Source organism: Engystomops pustulosus, chromosome 9, assembly GCF_040894005.1.
Source record: "Engystomops pustulosus chromosome 9, aEngPut4.maternal, whole genome shotgun sequence".
NCBI lineage: Eukaryota > Metazoa > Chordata > Amphibia > Anura > Leptodactylidae > Engystomops > Engystomops pustulosus.
The window spans coordinates 56,671,689-56,694,318 of record NC_092419.1 but is presented as its reverse complement, the minus strand read 5'-3'; the positions used below and the strand labels follow the sequence as shown (position 1 = coordinate 56,694,318).

At 39.9% G+C, this 22,630-nt stretch overlaps 1 protein-coding gene across 5 annotated transcripts in view; it reads left to right on the top strand.

The window, feature by feature from the left end:
* The window catches only part of ATRX (ATRX chromatin remodeler), a 133,347-nt gene extending 116,335 nt beyond the window's left edge, over positions 1-17,012 (top strand). For all 5 annotated transcript variants that reach the window (XM_072124093.1, XM_072124092.1, XM_072124089.1 and 2 more), the window contains 5 exons: positions 8,161-8,310; positions 10,198-10,332; positions 10,601-10,696; positions 10,787-10,915; positions 14,237-17,012. In XM_072124093.1, the coding sequence (XP_071980194.1) occupies positions 8,161-8,310; positions 10,198-10,332; positions 10,601-10,696; positions 10,787-10,915; positions 14,237-14,512 (786 nt within the window). In that variant the 3' untranslated portion in view covers positions 14,513-17,012. The remainder of the gene's footprint in view (positions 1-8,160; positions 8,311-10,197; positions 10,333-10,600; positions 10,697-10,786; positions 10,916-14,236) is intronic.
* The last annotated feature ends 5,618 nt before the right edge of the window (positions 17,013-22,630 follow it).

Here is a 22,630-nt window from a genome sequence, read left to right as displayed (position 1 = left end):
CACACTTATCCAGCATAGATCTTTCCCACAGACAAAGAATGCCAGAGAACCTAGTGTGAACTGAAGCTTGACTTGAATATTAGATGACTTGCACAGAGAAATAATGGCCTTAACCTCAGAATGGAAACGCGTCCCTTTTCAAGGAGAGATTGATGGGATGCCTTACCTTTGGAGATCATATTTAGGCTAGCAGGATAAGGTTTAGTGGAGTAAACAATAGGCTTTTTTAACCTCTTAGCTAGTAATGTTGCTGAACTCTTTCTCCAGCTCCTGATATATGAGTGATGGGTTTGGAAACAGACCACCAACAATGACCTTGCAGCTGTTGAGAGTTTTAGGGGCTGCTTGATGTAGGGAGCAGCGCTTTGTGCACAGAACCTTTGCATTCCTCAAGCACTGAGCTTTCAACACTGGGGTTGCCTGCCCAAAATCATTGTTAAAGTCTTTGTAATACATGGCTATCCTTTATGGAGATCTCTGATATGTCTGTATATTGTTCACGTTTTTCTTTTACAGTAAAAACCTGCAAGAAATTAGTCTATTACATGACAGAAGTATCATGAGTGCAGGGTATAATGACATTCTGTTTTTTATCCTGAAGACTTGCTCAGTCATGAAACTAAATAAGACTTTACAGAGCTATAGAATTGTCAGATAAAACAATAGGAATGAGGGCCCTGCTCCCAAGAGCTCATATTAATATATTAAATTTAAGGGAGGTGCAGTATCCTCTCTTGTATTCCCTTAAAGGAGTTTGCCCATGAAAGAAAGTTGTCATTTTAATCCCCTAGTGACTATTTTTCAATTTACAAATTTTACCCAGTGTGAGAGCATGGACGGGGACTCTGAGTAGACACTTCATGATCCTTCTAGTGCTGCGAGATGCTGTGTGCTGACAATCTGCTTTGATTATTAGGGTCTAGGGCAGTGATGGCGAACCTTTTAGAGACCGAGTGCCCAAATTACAACCAAGACCCACTTATTTATCGCAAAGTGCCAACACAGAAATTTACTTAGTGATTTAAACGCCCTACTCTGTCAAGGCTTTCATTGATACCAGCACCCTGAGGACACCAATGAAGCAGCAATGAGCTACATTGATAACCCAGATCTGTCCACAAATTCCCACTCCTCCAGTATTCCCAGGTAGCTCTGTCACTTTAAAATAGCTCTGTGCACAGTAAGTCCTGGGCTGTCTGGGACTGCAGGAAGATACCTGGAGTCATCTCTGGTGATGGCCTGAGTGCCCACAGAAAGGGCTCTGAGTGCCACCTCTGGCACCAGTGCCATAGGTTAGCCACCACTGGTCTAGGGTTTACCTTCTGATCATTCCATCAGTATTTGACACACAGAAAAAAAAAATCAGAGTCATTAAAGTTGATGAGAATCATGAGTTGGTTATAACACACAATGACACACTGTCAGCTCTGCTACATCTTGGCTACAACATGCACAAGTTGTCTTCCTCCCCTGGATAAAGACCTGATCTTATCTGTGGCTTGTAAACTCTGCTTGCTGTCAGAAAGTGTCTGTGTATAAGTTTGTCTTGTAATGGAGGGGGGAGGGACTGGAGGCAGAGATGACACTGCATCATCCAGACAGGAGAAGCTATTCATGAGAAGAATCTTCCTTGACCAACCATAGTAGGAAGATATACGGTCGGATCCGTGGGCGCCTGAAATCGTATACGCTAGAAATGATAGGTTGGAATTTTCTGTGAAATGCTATATTTTTGTTAAAAACAGTGAATTAGAGAATGTGCTATTTTCTTATGCTGAGTATATTTTAAAAATATTGTCTTTGTGGGAATACCCCTTTAACCACTTCCCGACTTCCCGCAAGCCAGGTTCCCAGTGCATAGAGACGGCTCGCAGGCCGAGCCCTCTCCATAGCCAGTAAGTCTTTGCTGCATATTGCAGCAAAGGCTTGCTTGTAACACCCGCGATTGTCGCCCGCAATGCTGCCGGTGGTGTCAAAAAGATTGTGGCGCATCTTGCTGCAGATCGTCGCTCCCTGTGACTTCATTGGGGAGCGGCGATCCGTCGCCATAACAACCTTGGGTCTTCGTTTTAACCTATTCATTACAATGTGCTATCTGCACATTGTAATGAATGAGGAGGAAAATCCCCATATACTGCCATACTTTAGTATGGCAGTATATGATAGGATCGTACGGACAACCTAGGGTTAAAGTACCCTAGGGCAGTGATGGCGAACCTTTTAGAGACCGAGTGCCCAAACTGCAACCCAAAACCTAATTACTTATCGCAAAGTGCCAGTACGGCAATTTAACCTGAAAACTGACGGTTTAGTTTAGAATCAATAAAATGATACATTCCCAATCAGAGGCAGCTTCCCTCCCATTGTGTTTTATTTGCATTTCAAAACTCCTATACTTGTTTCATACATTGAGGAAGAGGCAGCAGTCCTATACACACTGAAACGCCACTTTTACACCATTTTACATCATATAAAAGAGTAATAAAAAGTTATCAAAAGGTCGCACAGTCCTCAAAATGGTAGCAATGAAAACAACGGCTCATTAAGCAAAAAATCACCCCTCCCCAGCTCCGTGCACTAAAGTTATTAGCGTCACAAGATGGCGAAACCATTTTCTTTTTCGTACACTGTTTTAATTATTGATAAAATTTTAAAACACAATAAAACCTACAAAACTGGTATCACTGTGATTGCATCGAACCAAAGAATAAAGGAGACAAATGATTTGGAGCGCACAGCGAAAGTATTAAAATCTAATCCCACAAGACAGCGTTTTTTTTTTCCGCCATCTTCACCATTTTTTTTCCAGCTTCCTAGTACATGACATGGAATAATAAATAACTGAGTTATGCAAAAAATAAGCCCTCACACCGCTATATATAAATGCACATATAAAAATATAATATAATATGTATATACATACATACAAACATAGAAATACATATATTACTTGCTATTTGGTTGTCCAAGGTGGCGGCCGTGCTGGCGGGCAAAAGTTCACGTGTCTGGTGTTCCAGAGGGGAAGGGAGGGGTCGGTTGGGTAGATGGCCGGGCTGTGGGGGAGGGGGAATGCGGCATCTGGAGATCTGGGCAGTGGTTTTATGAGGCATGAGTTCCAGGGGAGGGGGTGATGGAGGGGTGCAGTGACCGGAGTTGGGGTGGGGGGGTAGCGATAGCGGCCGGAGTTCAGGCGGGCGAATTGCAGTAGAGGGCGGAGTCCGGCCGGGGGGGGGGGTCTAGCGGGTGGAGTCCGGCCGGGGGGCCGTTTGGTAGCGTTCGGAGTTGGTTGCGGTAGTGGGCGAGGTTTGGGCCGTGGTGGGGTTTGTGGTAGCGGGCATGGTGGTTCGCAATAGTGGGTTTGCGATAGCGGGCTGGGGTCCGGGCGGGGGGAGGGCTTGTGGTTGCAGGCGCAGTTTGTGCTGGTAGTTTCGGCGGCTTGCGGGCGGAGTTTAGGGGAGGGGCGGGAGCGAGCAGGAAATCATCCATCCTGCTGGTATATTATGCCCTTAATAAAAAAAATAAACTTCCCTCCGCATTCCTCCGGCTTCTTCTGCTCTGCACACAGAGTAAGGTGCCCAGCGCTGGCAGCGTAATGACATCATTACGCTGCCAGCACTGGGACGCTTACCGTCCTGTGCGCTGTAGTGATCAGACAGAGCAGGCAGTGTCAGCGCCCTGCTCTGTCATGGCTTTTAGCAGTATCGGAGCGTGGCTCCGATACTGCTTAAAGCTGAGTTAAATTCAAAGGACCCGCGTGCCAGCAGTGAGGGCTCTGCGTGCCTTCTCTGGCACGCGTGCCATAGGTTCGCCATCGCTGCCCTAGGGAGTCTGAAAAATAGTAAATGTAAAAAGTTTTTAAAAAAATTGTAATAAAAAACCTAAAAATTCAAGTCGCCCCCCCCTTTCCCTAGAACTGATATAAATATTAATAAACCCTAAAATTCACAAACATATTAGGTATCGACACGTCCATAAATGCCCCAAAATATAATAACGGTTTTTCACTGCGTTTTAACCCATAACGGAAAATAGCGCCAAAGTCGAAAATGGGACTCTATTGATTTTTTATATTTTTCAAAATGGCAATAAAAAGTGATCAAAAGGTCGCACAGTCCTAAAAATTATAGCAATGAAAACGCCATCAGTCGCAAAAAATGACCCCTCCCTCAGCTTCGTACACCAAAGTATGAAAAAGTTATTGGTGCCAGAAGATTGCAAAATTAAAAAAAAAAAAAAAAGTACAGTAGGTTGTAATTTTGGTAAATGTATGAAAACATTATAAAACCTATACAAATTTGTTATCCCTGTGATCGCACTGACCCAAAGAATAAAGTAGACATGTCATTTGTGGCACAGTGAGAGATGTAAAATACAAGCCCACAAGAAAATGTTGTAAATGCAGTTTTTTCACCATTTTCACTGCATTTGGAATTTTTCCCCCCTTCCCAGTATTAAATAGTCACTATGAAGTGCAATTTATCACGCAGAAAATAAGCCACCACAGAGCTCTTTATGTGGAAAAATTAAAAATGTTATAGATTTTTGAAGGTGGGAAGTGAAAAAAATAAAAAGGGCCAAGTCGTTAAGGGGTTAAGGGTCCAGGTGTCATGTTGTCCATTTGTAAAAATGGATTCTTCTCCTGATGTTGCTTTTCCAAAGATTAGGTTTGCATCTTGGGGAATATGGATATACTTTGGTAGTGTTCTACATGATTTTATAGGTTCTGTGCTGCTATGGCAGGAATAATGTGTCTGGTGTTGTGTATAACATCTAGTAATGCAAGGTGTAGCATGATGCATATGAGTATATATCATTTAATGCAGTGACAAGAAATAAGTAAAGAAAAAGATACAAAATGTATTATGTACCTTATTAAGCTTTGAAAGAGGTTTTTTTTTTTTTACCTATTCAGATTTTTGCAGCGTGATGAAAGGTATAATTTTCCCTTACATGCAGGTTTCGTTGTGACAAGTGTGTTACATTTTCTAGCTTTCATCATATAATTTCTCTGCTATGTGTTTCTTTTACTCCCATCCTCTCCTTTGATACTTTGTTTTCTTTTATTTCATGTTTTGCACCTGGGGTTTGTTTTTGATATACTTTTAAGCAGTAGGAGCAAATGCGGTATGGAGGGGATACAGTGCAAATTACTGCTCCATTTTGTAGTGACTAGCAATTTACAGCCTGCGGTTATGAATCTTTTCAGCTGGTATATTGCTTAAAAGAATGTGCCTAACCTCATGTCTCATATGAATGTAAATATCTTTACTATTGTAATTAGCGCTTACCATGACTGACACCGTATAGCAGTGGTGGAGAACCTATGGCACGGGTGCCAGAGGTGGCACTCGGAGCCCTTTCTGTGGGCACCCAGCACAGTATTTACTAGATAGGGGCTTCCTCCTGCATTCCAAGACAGCCCAGGGCGCGCCACGCTCAGTGCCAGGACTACAGGAGGAGTGAGAAGGTCTGGACAGAGATGGATTATCGTTGGAGCTCCTGCTCTAGGTCCACTGATTCTTCCTCTTCAGGGGACCCTGGAGGGAAGCTACAATCCAAATATCTCCTGCTTTCTATTGTATTGGTATCCTCAGGATACCAATATGATTGAAACTTGTGAAACAGCACAGATGAGTAGGTTACTGCTTAAATTGTCATGTTGGCACTTTGCGACATATAAGTGGGTTTTGGTTGTAGTTTGGGCACTCTCTATCTAAAAGGTTTGCCATCACTGCCCTATAGTAACTTTTTTTAAATCTGAAAATGGCCGATCACAGAAATAGGAATGAAACTTCACTTTGGGGACATAACGGAGATGATTTAACGGTAAATAACAGAATTTTCCCCCTCTGTATCTAATTTTATATATGTATTTTACTATTCGCAAATTTTATCAACCAGTACCAGGTACAAAAGAAACCAAACATGCAAAAAAATTTATTTTTTTTAAGGCAAATTTAGATTGTTGTTTCCCTTTTAATGATGAAAAGCCATTTTTATTAGGAACTTTTCAAAGGCCGATTATAAATATAAAATGATTTCACTGTCCAAACTAATAGTCGATGAAGTTGAAGTTTAGGGATCAGAGGGTTAAAAGATAGGCGTGCTAAGTCTGGCTCTCTTCCCTACTGCTGGCCGATTACATATGACAGGTTTTATAATTGTAAGTTGGCAGCTTATCACCAATCCCAGAAATGTAATAAAAATGCTGCTTTGAAATATTACCCAAATATATATATAATATATATATTTTTTTTACTTTCCCTAAAGGTTGTTCACGCCAAGACAGTGTTTTGTAATGTAGATCAGAGAAGCTGATTACCCCAGTTTGGGTTTATACTTAGCAGCATGATATTTGCTTCCCTGCATTTTCTGGTCAGAAAGCCAAAGCAGCTGCAGTCCTCCTTGTACATGGACATCAGGATTTATATCTTAAATTGACAAGGGAAATATACACATTGTGGTACAATGTGGTTTCACTCTTGGAGACTTCACAATTTGGGAAAGAAGTTGTGCAATATCCGGTATTTTACCTGATCTGAACTATGATGTACACTTTCCTGCCCATGATTTTACAATCTGAACTGCATGAATAAGCATTAAATGTATAAAATTCTACGTGGCACTCATAGGGACGATAAGGTGATCCATAAGGAATTTGATCCAAGTCCAGTAGAAAGTTACCGTGGCCGCAATGTACTGACAGCTAGTTGGCGGGGTCTGGCTCTATTGTAACAAGCTGGTCCTGCGTGATACAAGTATTGTTCTGGGCTGGGACACTGGATATGATATGACTCCACAAGTAGCAATAAAGTATTTTGGCATTTTATGCTGCCAAATGTTTGTCTCGGATGTTTTTATGGGTGGTCCAAAACCACTGAAACAGCAATAGGCTTTTTCTTTCTTTTCTTTTTTTTTTTTTTTTTTTTTCTTTTTGTTTGTAGCTGGAAAAAAGTATATGTGTACAAGTCCAAGTATATCAGGCATGGACATTAGAAGTGGAGGTGTTTTTGAATCCATGACATAGCCAGAATCTGGCTAGAGGAAAGTAATTGATCTTCCTTTAATGAAGTTTCCACACACATCCTGGCAGTCGCTCACTGCTTATTTTTACCTTGGTTTTACTTTTCTTTTTTGCCCTTTATACTTTCCAGAGTATAGAGAATCTTCAGATATTGTCTTATAGTTGACATTAATAAAGGGGTTTCCCAGGATAGTTATTTAGTTACAAGGACTTCCATTCATCAGAATTGTGGATGTTTGCGAAGGAGATGCTAAAATCAACAAGATTCTGGTTGTGTGGCCAATGGTGACTGCAGGTGAAAACAGACTTACTATGCTGATTACCTTAAAATAGAATTATTTTTCTTGCTATGCTGTAGGTCTAGTGGATCGTATGTACGCTGCAATGTTTTATCTTACCGTCCGGATTTAGTTTCCCTTGCAAACACTATACAATCTGTCAACCCAGCAAAGAAGCTATAGTCTGCTACTCCATTGCTAGGGTCGGATCTGTCTGCCTTTCTGTTCTCTTTATAGAGATCCAGTGACTGGCCACGCCAGTCCTGGATCCCGTGCATCCTCATTTCATCAGCGAAAATTCTTCACACTAGCATCATGCTGCTGCTCCTGCTTGATATCACTGTTTTCTGACAGGGGGAGGGTCCACCTGGAAGTGTGTAGTGGTTGGTGCATTTTAAGAGTGCACACTCCTAAGTGCATAATGGGAACTTAGGGCAGCTCTGTGAGCCTCTGTGTGCTGGCAGATGTCACTCTTACTTTCAGCACCTCTGCTTTGTGAAAATGGGGATTTTACTGAGGAGCTCAGAGTGGGTGTTGCCATGGGGCCCAACAGGTAGGAAATACCAGAGTTTCACAAAAAGCAATCCCCTCCCTGTGTGACAAAGGGTTGTGTTTTTTTTTTTTATTTGTCAAATGGCACGTGCCCTTGTATGACAGACTATGATAGTACTATGTATATGTAGTGCAATCTATTCTTTTATATATATTTGATATAGATAAACGTAGTGCCTCAGATTCAAGAAGCTTTTGCCTCCCTTGTGCATTACTAAACTGTTGAGGTTCGCTTATAACCATGATCCATGGACTAAATGGTAATTATCATTAGGCACAAGCTCACATATGTTCTGTTTTTCTCAGGACACTGTTCTTGCAGAGTTGCTGCAGATCAGAAAGGAACAGATAGTGACCTACCATGAGCATGATTCTCTTCTGGACCACAAAGAGGAAGAGGCTCTGACCGAAGAGGAAAGGAAAGCAGCGTGGGATGAGTATGAAGCTGAAAAAAAGGTAAGACATGATGTAGAGAACCTCAGGTCTCCATTATTAAGGATACATATTAAATAGTTTCACACTTCAATTTTAAGATAGTTACATAAATTACTAGTAAGACATATTGGGTATGATTATGAAGTCTGATCTTGGCCCTTGGCATCCCCTGGTGTATTTTGCACTAACCCCTATTTGTATTTCTGCCAGTGAAATTGTAGAGGGCTGTTTTGGAGCACTTTGCCAAATTCAATACATTTACTGTAACTGGTATTGCGCTCTGCTTGTATCCCTCTTGTTTGTCTTGTATGAGGAGCAACTGATTTTCTGCCTTACAAACTAAATATCTATTTGTAGCTTGGCTGGGCTCTTTTATTAATCCAGTTGTGAATGCATACTATAATTCCATCAAGATCTGGGGGAGCAAATAACAAATGGGGGAAATTTTCTGCTTGGGACGTTGTTGGTTGTGCTTACTACAAACTTGAATAGGACTTACTGCTAAATGTTAATTTGCCCTATTTATTTTAATTCCTTAGAAGTAAATACCACTTTAAAAGTCACAATCTAAAGAATAGGTCATAAATATCTATATTTGCGGATCACATCTCAAGAATGGTGGTGTCAGTCTCACTGCTGGGCCAAATGGAAAGGAGGCAGTGCACACCTAAGCAGTGCACAATAAACTTATATAGAGTCACTGGAATTTCGTATACAACCGAGGAATCTAAATCTTTCTATGTTCCAGAAAATGGTTTTCTGATAGTCTGCCTTAAAGAGAACCCGTCAGGCAAATTAAACCCCTAAACTAAATATATTTTCATAAACTGCCATTGGAAAGCAATGCCTCTATCCCTCCATTGTCCCTCTACACATGCTTGTAAACTTAAGCAATGAGGTCCTGCTGTATGCAAATGACCTGTGAGATGTCCAATGAGTCATTATCATATTCAAGCTGTCCAGCTTATTCATGAGTTGGAGGTACAGCCACACCCCCAGTGCTTGACTGACAGCCTGTATAATGGTGTGAGGTATAATGGTGTAATGGCTCCACCATGTGCTTCCTGGTGCTGGTACCCCTGCATCCTGTTTGTGTGTGTATAGAAGAGATACAACAGCTGCGGGATACAGCCATGTTATAGCAGAACATGTCAGGTACTTGTGTAGCTGATGTCTGTGTCTCACACATGTGTATTAGGAGAAAGAGCATGTCAGCAGATAAAGCACAGACACTAGCAATGCTTTACTATACATTACACACAGACATGAGCAGGGGGAGGGGAGGGGGACAGGGCTGACATCACTGCCTCTGACCATGTGAACAGCCTCATTTAGATAATAAAAAGAAAAGATTATTTTATAATGATTAATGTACTAATTTACTTTATTGTGGGATAAAGTCAGTAGTTTAAATGGGATGAGTGCTCTACTAATATGACTTTTTTTTACTTAATCCAGAACTACCAGTGTTTGGATATTGTTATTAATTGCTTGTTATAGTTGGTTATTTTGTATGTCATGATAGAAAGAAATACGATCCAGCATTTCCTTTGCCCATAAAATGTAGGTTCTATTCCAGAGATATATATGAAAAGGCATCCATTTGCAACCTGCTCACACGTTTCAAACCTTGGCTTTAAGAGTGAATATCTATGGTTCTATGGAAATTCCATACACAATCCAGATATATTGAAAGGGAGATTCTCCTTTTTAACATGACACTGGTTGTGTTTCTGGACTCCAGGGTCCAGGAGATACAGCCATTTTAAGTTGATCAATGTCATACTGTTTATAAATTACATTTCTGCATGGCAGTCGTGAAGGGGTTAATGCCAGGTTTGTCGATCCTGCTGTAATGCAGTAATCTAATATCTTTACGGTAAATGTCTGTACCTTTTTGTTTTTAAGGGTTTGACCAGTCGTTTCAACATGGGAGCTGCAACTGGGATCAATTACTCTCAAATCAATTTTGGTGCTACCCAGTCTCCTTACATGCCATTAAACTTGGGAGCATTGTCTTCACTTACTAATCAGCAACTGGAGGTAAGTTATATATTGCAAATGGTCAGATCCATTCACAGTTGGACATTGTAAAATGAACAGTGCCTCTATTGGTCTGTTTAGAGATTTAGAACCCTGCTGCTGGCATGGATGCATATGCTGTTACTATATCTCTGACTGATTTTACTTAAGAAAATTACTTTAATGGGAGTATCCATACACACAACGATAAAGCATTCGTTACTGTACAGCACACACCTCGGTAATGTAATACATCATGATCTAACTATTGATTTACTCTCCATTCAAGGACCTTATCAACCAAGGCCGAGAAAAAGTAGTTGAGGCTACCAATAGTATAGCATCTGCAAGAATCCAACCTCTGGAGGATATAATTGCTGCAGTGGTAAGTAATTTTCTAGGAGTCTTTTCTGTGTGTTACATATACTCGCGTAGAGGTATACCTTCATGTCATCATGTAATGTCTTTTTCACAGTGGAAGGAAAATCAAAATTTGTCCGAATCCCAGGCCCAGTCTTTGGCTCTTAGTAGACAGTCAAGTCAAGAACTGGAAATCAAACGACGAGAAGCCATTTACAATGATGTTCTGTCCAAGCAACAAATGGTGAGTATCTGGCAATTGCTCACTTCTTTGTTATTTAAAGGGTTACATTTCACAGCCATTTGTTATGTGAGCTACTGACTCCTACCAAAAAATCCAACATTATCCTTCCTGCGGAATCCCTTTGACTTTTTCATGCAAGTGTTTCCTGGACTTATTTCCAGCAACAGGCTTCACACAATTAAAAATCCTTCCAGTCACTAAGTTCCAAGTTATTTGGGGCACACATTGCTCCGGAATGTCCTGGCCCCGGCAACGCTTTGGACAGATCGACATTCCTGTTCCACATTGAGCCCCACCATTAATTCTTTTATATTTGTGTGTCATTTGCTGGAATTTTTAACTTGCACATGTACTGCTACCCCTTCTCTCGTCACAATGAAAACCTCATCTCTGAGACAAATTTCAGCTTTACTTCCTCAATGCTACAAGGTACATCTAGCCTGCATGTGTATTGTTTTGAGAGTTGGATCAGGAACAAGAGAGAACAGACTTGTCCTGTGTCTGAGACTTAGTACTCACAGGAATTGCCCTCTGGATACCAACCTATTCGTGATAATGAAAAGTTTTTGCACTTTCTCTAGCTGCATAATTGATAAGAGAACATCATGTTCTATTAAACCAAATGTTAAACCAGAATAAACCTGTGAATAAAATTATTAGAGCTGAAAATTGAGAGATTTTAAGATTTGTCTTACACTCATGAATACTATTACTGATTCATATGTTTCTCTCTGTTGAGGGTTGTCAATCACTGCAGAGATGCAAATAAAATACAAGTTGCACTGAATTTTTTCCCCATAAAACTATGAGGGTGCTGTCACACGTTGCAGTTACAACTGCATCACAATCAGTTTTGAGGTGGTTTTAGATGCGGTTTTGTTAATTTAACAGGTGAAGGACATGATCAGAAAGGGTGAATTTGATTTTGTGGGTGCGGTCACACGTCGCGTTTAACACATGCGTTTTAAAAGTTACGTTCACAAAACTGCATCTAAAACCACCTCAAAGCTGATTGTGATGCAGTTGTAACTGCACTGACTGCAGGGCTGAGTAGTAGCTGGTCCCTGCTGACATGTGCCTCCCTGCCCCTCCCCCTTCAGGTCCTACTGATGTAGCTGACGGCAGCACAACACAGGAAGCTTCTCCCTAGCTCAATGCTGCAGAGTGCTGATGCCTCCCGCCTTGTCCTCTGCCTGTACTTCCTACCTGAGCTCCAGTAACATATCTATTATCGGGCCGGTAGCTACAGCAGTGATTTGAAGAGGCTGCAGCTCCCGGCCAAACAGATTTGAGATGCGGATTGATATGCATCGGGGTACTTTCTAGGAGTAAAACTGCCTATACATGCGTCAAACTCTTGTGGAGGCGTTAATGTAATCTCTGCGTGTGACTGCACCCTAATAATAAAGGGATTGTCCGGAACGGGGGGCGGGGGTTTAAGCGGCAGGTATAAATAACAACCTATATACCTATATACCTTTCCGGAACTGCAGTCCAGAACAGCACCAGTTTTTCTATTTTGTACCTGCTTTTGTCATTAAAGGCGTATTCTCATCTGAGAATTAACATTTAATTTAATTCAACTATCATATACATTCATTTAATAACATACATGGATGTTATCAAAAAAATAAAAATCTACCAGTGTGGATCTAATTCCCCATAAGCATAGGAAATGTTGTCCCTTAGAAAAGAGCAGTCCTTGGATACAGCCAACCCCGCACAGTAGCAGCAGTGACCAAACATTCTCTATTGAGGTGCCCAACCACCAGGATTCAGCGTTCATTACCACAGGACGGCTCTGGAACATGCAGTATCTCCCAGCCATTTCACATGCAAAGACAATTTTTTTTTCTTTTGTGCAATCATTCCAACAGCAGTGGCAGTATCCAAGGACAACAATCTTGTTTCTAAGGGACAACATGGCTACATTTATAGGAATTTATCTTCACACAGGTACATTTTTTATTAAAATTCAATTAAAGAAATGTATCTATTTGGCAGATAAAATAAAATGTCAGCGACAAGATGAGAATACTTAGTCATGCGATGTATGTGTACAACACATGTCTGTTAAGGATGTGTATCATCAACAGCGGGTGGAAGCTGCATTGGTGCTGCCATCAAACGAAATATTGGCATTTAAGTGTCTGCACTGCATGGGCACTGACGTGGGTGTCAGCAGGCTCTTTTTCTGTTCCAGTGAATAGTCGTCAAGTTATCAGACCTAGGGTTAAAGTACCTTTAAAAACCACAAAATGTTCAAATTGCCCCCTTTCCCTAGAACTGATGAACAAATTAACAATAAAAATCATAGATGTTTTAGGTATTGGTTAAGTTTCAATCTATTAATATATAAAAATGGTTATTCCCAAAGGTGAACTGCAAAACGGAAAATAGCACCTAAATGACTGAAATACCACTTTTTTTTTTTTTGTCGTTTTACAGCACAAAAATTTAATAAAAAGTAATGAAAAGTTAGTACAGTCCCCAAAATGGTACCAATGCAAATGTCACCATGTCCTGCAAAAATTTACACCTTAAACAGATCCATCTGTTAAAGTATGAAAACGTTACTAGTTATTAGTTTATGGCAAATGTTTAAAGCTCCGACCACAGAAAAATAAACTTATACTTATTGTTTTAAAGACGGCAGGAAAACAGAAATGCAAAAATGAAAAAGGGAATTGGCATGAAGTGTTTAATATAATGTATGTGAACCCCTAATTAATTCAACTGGACCATGGAATTAATGATGCCCTTTAAAAAATAGTTTTTGTGTACCAGCAGTGACTGAAGCTAATGTGCTGGACCAGAGAGAGGTAGGTATATCATGACAACGCCTGGGGCCCATAAAGGAATATTTACACATCCAGACAACCAATTTAAATGTAAAGAATGTATTTTCCTTTTATTTATATTCCATGTTAAAATTACCACTTTAAAGGTAAAGTTCACATCTCTGCTCACAATTTCTGGTATACTCAAATGGTATAAATAATGTAAATAAATATTGATAAGTGGTATTAGGTTTTGTCTATTAGATAGTAATAACTGAGTTGTGGAGAGGGGATATGAACCAATTGGCTTTTTTCATGTCAGACATAACACATTGGTCTGCTCAGTGGTGGTCCTCTGTCCTTGGGTGCAGCTTTCTAAAGATTTTGTGGTGGTCTCAGCCACTTGGACTTGAAGGATTGATGTCATAACTGTTAGTTATGCAATAATCCTCATATATATATATATATATATATATATATATATATATATATATATATATATAAATAAAGGACATGGGTTAATTGTAGTTTCTCCCTACAGCTCATCAGCTGTGTCCAGCGAATTTTGATGGGCCGAAGGCTACAGCAACAATACAACCAACAGCAGCAGCAGCAACAGCTAGCCTTCCAACAGCAGGCAGCAATGAACCGTCTGATGATGCAGAAGCCTCCAAACATTATTGTGAATCCAGCTAACTTTCAACAGATTGACCTGCGAGGAATGTATCAAGCCGGTCTACAGAACCACCCAATGCAGAGAGCACCAACTCCCAACAGAGGCAAAAATGCTGGACCTTCCCAAGCAAAGAAAATGTGATGAAATTGCACTAAGACCTCTACCAGATTGTTTGTTTCAATGAAAGAGATTTTTTTTTTCCCCCATTTGTCTAGGAAGCTAAGGCTTTACATACTGTAGAAAATATTGCAAACTGTACCGTTATTATGCTTTGCAGATGATTGATTGTTTCTCAGTTTTTGTTGAAGAGGAGCCCAAAGGAGACTTTTTGCCGACAGGTTGCAGAAGAGACCTGTTTTCAGTGAAAGCATGCCTTCTGTATCTGACGGTTGCTTCCAAGAGCCAATCTCGCTGCAAAACATCTTATTGTTTAGGAGCCAGTGCGCTGTATATGTAGTTTAGCATCCCGGCTGTACTTAAGGCATTTCTATGGTATTGGACAATGCCATGTATGTACTAGTTTTCTAAAGTAAATAGTTTTTAGACGAGAAATCTATCTGTACTGCCGTCATTGCTGAATTATTTAATCAGAGACTGTAACTGCAAGAAGTAGCGTGAGATCATTGAGGGAATCGGTGGCTTCTAAATGATCTGATGTATGCAAATCTTAAAATGACTTGAGAATTACCTAATGGCTTCTATATTTGACTAGACACTTCATCCTGAGGCTCCTGATGTTATGTACTGCTATACGTTTTTGTTGTATTCGCATCCCTGTGCCTTTGTAAATATAGTCAGTTTTTTGTTTTCCTAGTTCTTTACTAAATAGGTGTTTACATTAAACATTTTTTTTTCTTCTTCTGCCCTTGTACTGCGCCACAAAGTGTTTGAAAATATTAGATTATTCTGTCATTTGAATTTGCACAGCGATTACTTGTATCTTTAGCACTTTTAAAGTGCAGATCTTTAGCTTCACCTTAAAATTAGATTAAATTGTGGCTCTCAATTAGCACTACCAATTAATGGAGATCTAAGTAATAATGTGGAATATCTGGACGTGTTAGAGATGTGAACATTTTTCACTTATGCATGTCCTACTGAGGGGTGTAATATTTCAACATGAGTAATGCATTAGAACTACTGGTTTGTTTTTTTGCAATTTATGCATAGTACTGAGAAACTGATTGCTTACTGTAATGGGATTTCATCCTGAGCAGCCTGCAGGAATTAAGCCATTTTGAGCAGACATTAAGCAGAGCAGAGATTTGTACTTAAGTCAAAGGAGACGAGACACATTTTTCTGCTTATGCCAATGGATGGCAATGATTCTTTTTATTGGTGGTTCATTATAACAAGGACTATATTCATATAGGTACCAATCCGTGATAGCACTGTTTAATGGCAGGCATTTATATACAAATAGCAACACTTATTTTGTTACTTCATTAAGGCCTTCCAAAGCCCTTCCAAATTTTTGGTCGCTCTCCAGACATTTCTTTATTAGTTTCTATTGTTACATGGCCAATCACTGAATATAAACTCTCTAGCTGTGGCTGTAGTGGAAGTGGTTAAATCAAAACTACGGTATGTGGTAGTCATTGTCGGGAAGCCACTGTGATCCCAAAAAAGGCAGTTTTACTCTTCGTTCTTTATTTTATTTAACTGTTTTCTTTAGTTTTTCATGTAGTGGTAAAAGTCAGGACTTTATATAGTTAATGATCTGGCCAATCCAATGTTGAGATGTTTAAGAGAAATAATGTACGGTATGTGCTTTGTAACTGCTTCAGACGTGTTGTAATAAGTTTTTATTTTTCATTTTACCTAAATGTAAAAAAAAGAAGAGAAAATGCAGTTGCTCATTATTAAAGCAAAAAGTGTATTTGCCTTTTGAAGTTACAGCTTTTTTACTTTATCAATAACATCTTGGTAAATCAGCACCATCTTTGGACTTTATACTAACCGGACACTTGGTTGTGATAAAACAGCAAGTTTTGTGAAGATGACTTGCGTCGTGGACCACTCACACCAGTTTGTCAGTAGACGTTTTAGCTGCATAAGCTGTGTGCATTACATAGAGCATCAAGCTTTAACCAATATTCACAGACTTTATCTTTAACTTTAGAAATATGTGGAAGGCTTTTTTTTTTTTTTTTTTTTTTTGCGTTTTAACTAGCTGCACTACCTTTTAAGCACAGTTAAAACAAAGTTGCTTGTATTACAGTTTGCCTGCTAAACCCTCCACATTTTGATGCTGTTACTTTGGATGTAAAGCGTTTGGTATTTGTGATATTGTACATGTATGTCTCAGTTGTATAGTAGTCTCAGTTTATCTATTCAGCTTTGGCTGCTGAAATCATACAGCTGTGGAAATTCGCCTTTTTTCTTTCCTGCTCTTTGATTTCAATATTCAGTACTGTAGAAGTACCATAGAAGAGTTACTTCTTCCAACAACGCAGATTTTTTTTCTTTTTGTATTATACTGAAAGGACTGAAATGAAATTGTGTTTTTAATGAACGAGCATTGAAAAATGGAAATATCCTATGTGTTTTCACCATTGAAAGTGCTGTTTAGTAGTTGAAACTTAAAAAAAAAGTATATTTAATATCTCATTTAATAAAGTGACCAAAACTGTTTCCAGTCTTTTGACTGTTGTTTGGATTCTTCTGTGACAATCATTATTTCCTACCACTGAGACACACGACACTATGGACAACCAGGGCCAATTCATATATTGCGCCAAAGGATTTCACACACAAGGCTACATTCAAATTAAATATTTTTATACGCTTGGCTTATGTGCCAGGAAAGGACCTGGTGTATCCATAGACACATACTGGCAGGTGGAAGCATCCTTTTTGCCTCAGCCTATCTAGTATACATTGCATCCTGTTGGAAACTACAGTTTTAATTCCTGCTCACTTCTGCTGACCTACACACAGTCAATGGAGGCCATTAAAGTCTATTAGGAATGGATGCATAGTTACACATCCTACCTAGGCCTCCGCTAAATCTACATTCATGTAGGTCCCTGTGATCTCATTGTCCATAAAAGACGGAATTATTTGGTCTTGTTATAAGTTCATAAAATTATCCCTTTGGCTACTTTGAACAGCACCATAATTTCTGGTTAAGAAAAATATGCACAGGTCATACATATATGGTAGTTGAGGTTCCATTCATCAACACCTCTGACATGTCCTACACCCATTTGTTTATATCATGTAGTCTATTCTGTTCTTATAGAATAGGAAAAGTCACATTTCACTAAAAACACTAGTTTACAAAAGCACCTGACCTCAGACAATGACAACTTATCCAGAAGAGGGGGGCTGTGGGCTGACAATAGGATCCCACAGCTGCTTAAGTTTAGACTAGACCCCTAGACAAAATAAACTACATTGTGACGCAAGCTCTGCTGCGCCTGTCTCATTTAACAGAAGGGTCACCAAAGAGAGACTTAATACTGGCAGAAGTTATTTTTAACACTTGTCTATTTATGTAGTCATTTAGGAAGATGATAAATATGGACATCAGTTTTTTTTTTTTATAAATATTCTGTAATAGTTGGGAGCAGTAGCATAGTCACTTTGTCTTTTGAAGGTGTTGCCCAAGAGTCTGGATCTTCTAGTGCAGTGGTCTCCAACCTTTTTGTATCCAGGGACCAGCTATACTCAATTTTTTTTTTCCAGGGACCGAGTCAGGCAACCCCCTTACCATGGCTGCCCCCACAAATATTGCAAATCTAACCCTGACCCATATAATGTGCCCTTTCCAGCAGTCCCCAGTCTAAAATGCCCCCCTTTCTGTAGCCCCCTCCTGATAGTGCTGCTTAATCTGTTGTCTATATAATAAAGAGGCTACAGAAAAGGGGACATTATAATCTCCCTTTGCTATAGCCTCCCACACACCTTTAATGTCCCCTTGTTGTTGGCCTTTTCACTGAGAAAACCAAATGTTCATACTTAATATATGTATAAGCCACGGTGCCTAATTTTACCACAAAATAGACATGGGAGAAATTATTGACCCGAGTATAAAAGGAAATACAACTACTACTCCACGGCAACTCTGTTGCTCTCTCGAAGCAATGCATTTCTCATTTTACTAAACAGGCAAGTAGCCGACAGACATTCAAAGGTAGTTTAACCCTCTGGAAACCCTATTACCAAGGAACTCTGTTTTAACTGTGCTTAAAAGGTAGTGCAGCTACCTTATAAGCCACGGTGCCTAATTTTACCACAAAATAGAGATGGGAGAAATTATTGACCCGAGTATAAAAGGAAATACAACTACTACTCTAATGAACTGTCCACAGCAGAGCCCCACTTTAATGTTTAGAGCAGTGCCCCCCCTGCCCTTGAAGAAATGTGCACAGCAGAGCCTCCTTGAAGGGGAAAAAAAAACCACACTCTATACTTACCTCTGGCTTTTCCCTGTGGTTCTGTCTTCTCGTTTTGCCCATGTGCACATCATAGTGTGCGTGCGGCAGGAAGAAAACAAGCCGGGGGTAAGTATTGAGTGTTGTTTTTTTTTAAGCTGAAGCTATTTGCCATGGCCTGATGGTTGAGGACTGCTGTTCTAGAGTATTCCCTTGTCCAGAACAATGCGGTTTGCAGAGTTTACTATGGATTATGAAGGTCCCTCCCATGTAGCACTACACATAAGATCTCAGCCGACCACCTTCTCTGTTAATATATATTATGAAGTATTAGTAGAAGTTAGGCTCTTAATTGATTTTCACTTTGGAAACCCTATTACCATAGGTCAAGCAAAGATCCAGAGGGTTAAACTACCTTTGAATGTCTGTCGGCTACTTGTCTGTTTAGTAAAATGAGAAATGCATTGCTTTGAGAGAGCAGGCTTACAAAGTAATTCTGAGAAAATACAAGATCACAGCCATCTCAAATGAGCCGTGCGGTTAATATTTCATATCCACTTTCCAAAGAGCTGGAATAATTCAGATTAATGCCACCGTGAGGGAAAATTGATTTTGTATGGGAGAATGCGAGACTGACTTTGGTTTCTAGAAAGATATGGTCGCATTGTGTTTTCTGTTGTACATAAAACATAAGCTGCACTAATCTTTTTTTTTTTTTTTTTTTTGGAAAAGTTAAAAAAAAATAAAAGATAAACTCCACCTTTATTCATGGCACATTTGACTATTTTGCTGATAAAGCAAAAATTCACTTAATGTTTATTTTTTTTATCAGAAATGAATATTATTTTTATGCAGAATCTTTTCTGTTTTAACCCTTTTTAATTTTTTTTTAACAGCTGAAACATCTGATATTACTATCAGTTATCTGCTGTAAGAAGTTTCTGAACCCATTACTATCAGTTATCTGCTGTAAGAAGTTCCCGCACCCAAGTGGGTTCCTTTTCCCAGGTTAGAGATGAGTGAACCCAAACCGGCAATTTTTGCAAGTTGGACACCTAAAGCCGTATGTCACAAATCATTCTGGCTTTTGCGCTGTGATTTGCCTGAAGGGACATGTGACCCAGCTCATCACTAAGCAGCACCTATAAAATTGTACAGTCATGGCCAAAAGTTTTGATAATGATACAAATGTTAATTTTAACAAAGTCTACTGCATCAGGTTTTATAATGGCAATTTGCATATACTCCAGAATGTTATAAAGAGTGATCAGCTTAGCAGCAATTAATTGCAAAGTCAATATTTGCCTAGAAAATGAACTTTTTCCCCCAAAACACATTTCAACTTCATTGGAGGCCTGCCTTAAAAGGAGCCGCTAACGTTGTTACAGTGATTGCTCCAGTAACACAGGTGTGGGTATTGATGAGGACAGGGCTAGAGATCAATCTGTCATAATCACATCACTGGACACTTTAGAAGGCTGGTGCTTGGCAGCATTGTTTCTCTTCTGTTAACCATAGTTATCTCTAAAGAAACACGTGCAGTCATCATTTCACTGCGCAAAACTGGCCTAACAGGGAAGAGTATCGCAGCTAGAAAGATTGCACCTCAGTCAACAATCTATTGCATCATCAAGGAATTCAAGGAGAAAGGCTCCAGGGAACCCAAGAAGGACCAGCAAGTTCCAGGACTGTCTATTAAAAGTGTTTTAGCTTTGGGATCAGGCTACCAGAAGTGCAGAGCTTGCTCAGAAATGGCATCTGCACACACTGTGAGGTGGAGACTCTTGGAGCAAGGCCTGGTGTTAAGGAGGGCAGCAAAAAAGCCACTTCTCTCCAGAAAAAACATCAGGGACAGACTGATATTCTGCAAAAGGTACAGGGAGTGGACTGCTGAAGACTGAGGTAAAGTCATTTTCTCTGATGAATCCCCTTTCCGATTGTTTGGAACATCTGGAAAACAGCTTGTTGGGAGAAGACAAGGTGAGCGATACCACCAGTCTTGTCTCATGCCAACTGTAAAGAATCCTGCAACCATTCGTGTGTGGGGTTGCTTCTCAGCCAAGGGAATCGGCTCTCTCACAGTCTTGCCTAAAAACTCATCCATGAATAAAGAATGGTACCAGAATGTTCTCCAAGAGCAACTTCTCCCAACCATCCAAGAGCAGTTTGGTGATCGACAATGCCTTTTCCAGCATGATGGAGCACCTTGCCATAAAGCAAAGGTGATAACTAAATGGCTCAGGGACCAAAACATAGAGATTTTGGGTCCATGGCCTGGGATCTCCCTAGATCTTATTCCCATTGAGAACTTGTGGTCAATCATCAAGAGACGGGTGACAAAAAACAACAAATTGTGACAAAAAAAAGCATTGATTGTGTAAGAATGGACGGCTATCAGTCAGGATTTGGTCTAGAAGATGATTGAGAGCTGCCAGGGAGAATTGCAGAGGTCCTGAAGACGAAGGGTCAACACTGCAAATATTGACTTGCTGCAGTAACTCATTCTAACTGTCAATAAAAGCTTTTGCTACTCATAATAAGATTGCACTTGTATTTCTGTATGTGATAAAAACATCTGACAAACACACATAAAACCAGAGTCAAACGGATCATGTGAAAATATAATATTTGTGTCATTCTCAAAACTTTTAAATAGAAATCCCGGCACTTGTTGTTTTCTCAAATCTTGTCGGTTTATTAACACATTATAAACCTATTATGATGCGTTAATAAACCTACAAGTTTTGAGAAGACAACGAGTGCCAGGATTTCTATTTATTTGATTGTGCATCAGCTTGGTCCGGGCCCTGAGCACCATTGGAAGTGGAGTGACGTCTACCTTTATCTATTCTCAAAACTTTTGGCCATGCCTGTATGGTTCATAATGTACATCTATGTGAAAACAATTTCAATTATGTCTCTGATCAAATGTGGATTATTTTTTGTAATTTTAAATTTGTTGTAAACAGCTGCTGAAATCAATTTATATTCTTATTGGAAATCACGTTAACCATGCTGACCTAGCCCTAATTTCCCACAAAGCAGCATTAAAACAGCTGGAAAAGTGTCATTATCTCCCACAAATACCACTTTCCTGAGTCACAGCACTCTTCGTGTACCAGTCCTCAGTGCCCCTATAAAGAAGGCTCCAGTAACAGCTGCACTTTGTGTGATGTTCTTCTTCCATTCATTGCAGCACTTCCTCATACTTAAAGGCACTAGCTACTTAGCCTTTTAAAGGGGCATTACAAACTAAAATCCTATACAAAATATGCAATATAATTAGAGATAAGGGGACATGTCTGTGATTGGCCCATTCCTCAATACATAGAATTAACATGTTTCAAGTATTCCCACTTTGAGCACTTATTGTCCGAAGGTGATGCTGCTTCAGTATAAGACTATCGAGCAGTTTGAGCATGATCAGCTCCAGAATGGAGAGTTATAGGTGGAAAGAAATAGAAGAAGGGACTGGTGTAACTACCAAATAATGTGAGGGGATCAACAGTGAGGGGACATGATATACACTCACCGGCCACTTTATTAGGTACACCATGCTTGTAACGGGTTGGACCCCCTTTTGCCTTCAGAACTGCCTCAATTCTTCGTGGCATAGATTCAACAAGGTGCTGGAAGCATTCCTCAGAGATTTTGGTCCATATTGACATGATGGCATCACACAGTTGCCACAGATTTGTCAGCTGCACATCCATGATGCGAATCTCCCGTTCCACCACATCCCAAAGATGCTCTATTGGATTGAGATCTGGTGACTGTGGAGGCCATTTGAGTACAGTGAACTCATTGTCATGTTCAAGAAACCAGTCTGAGATTATTCCAGCTTTATGACATGGCGCATTATCCTGCTGAAAGTAGCCAT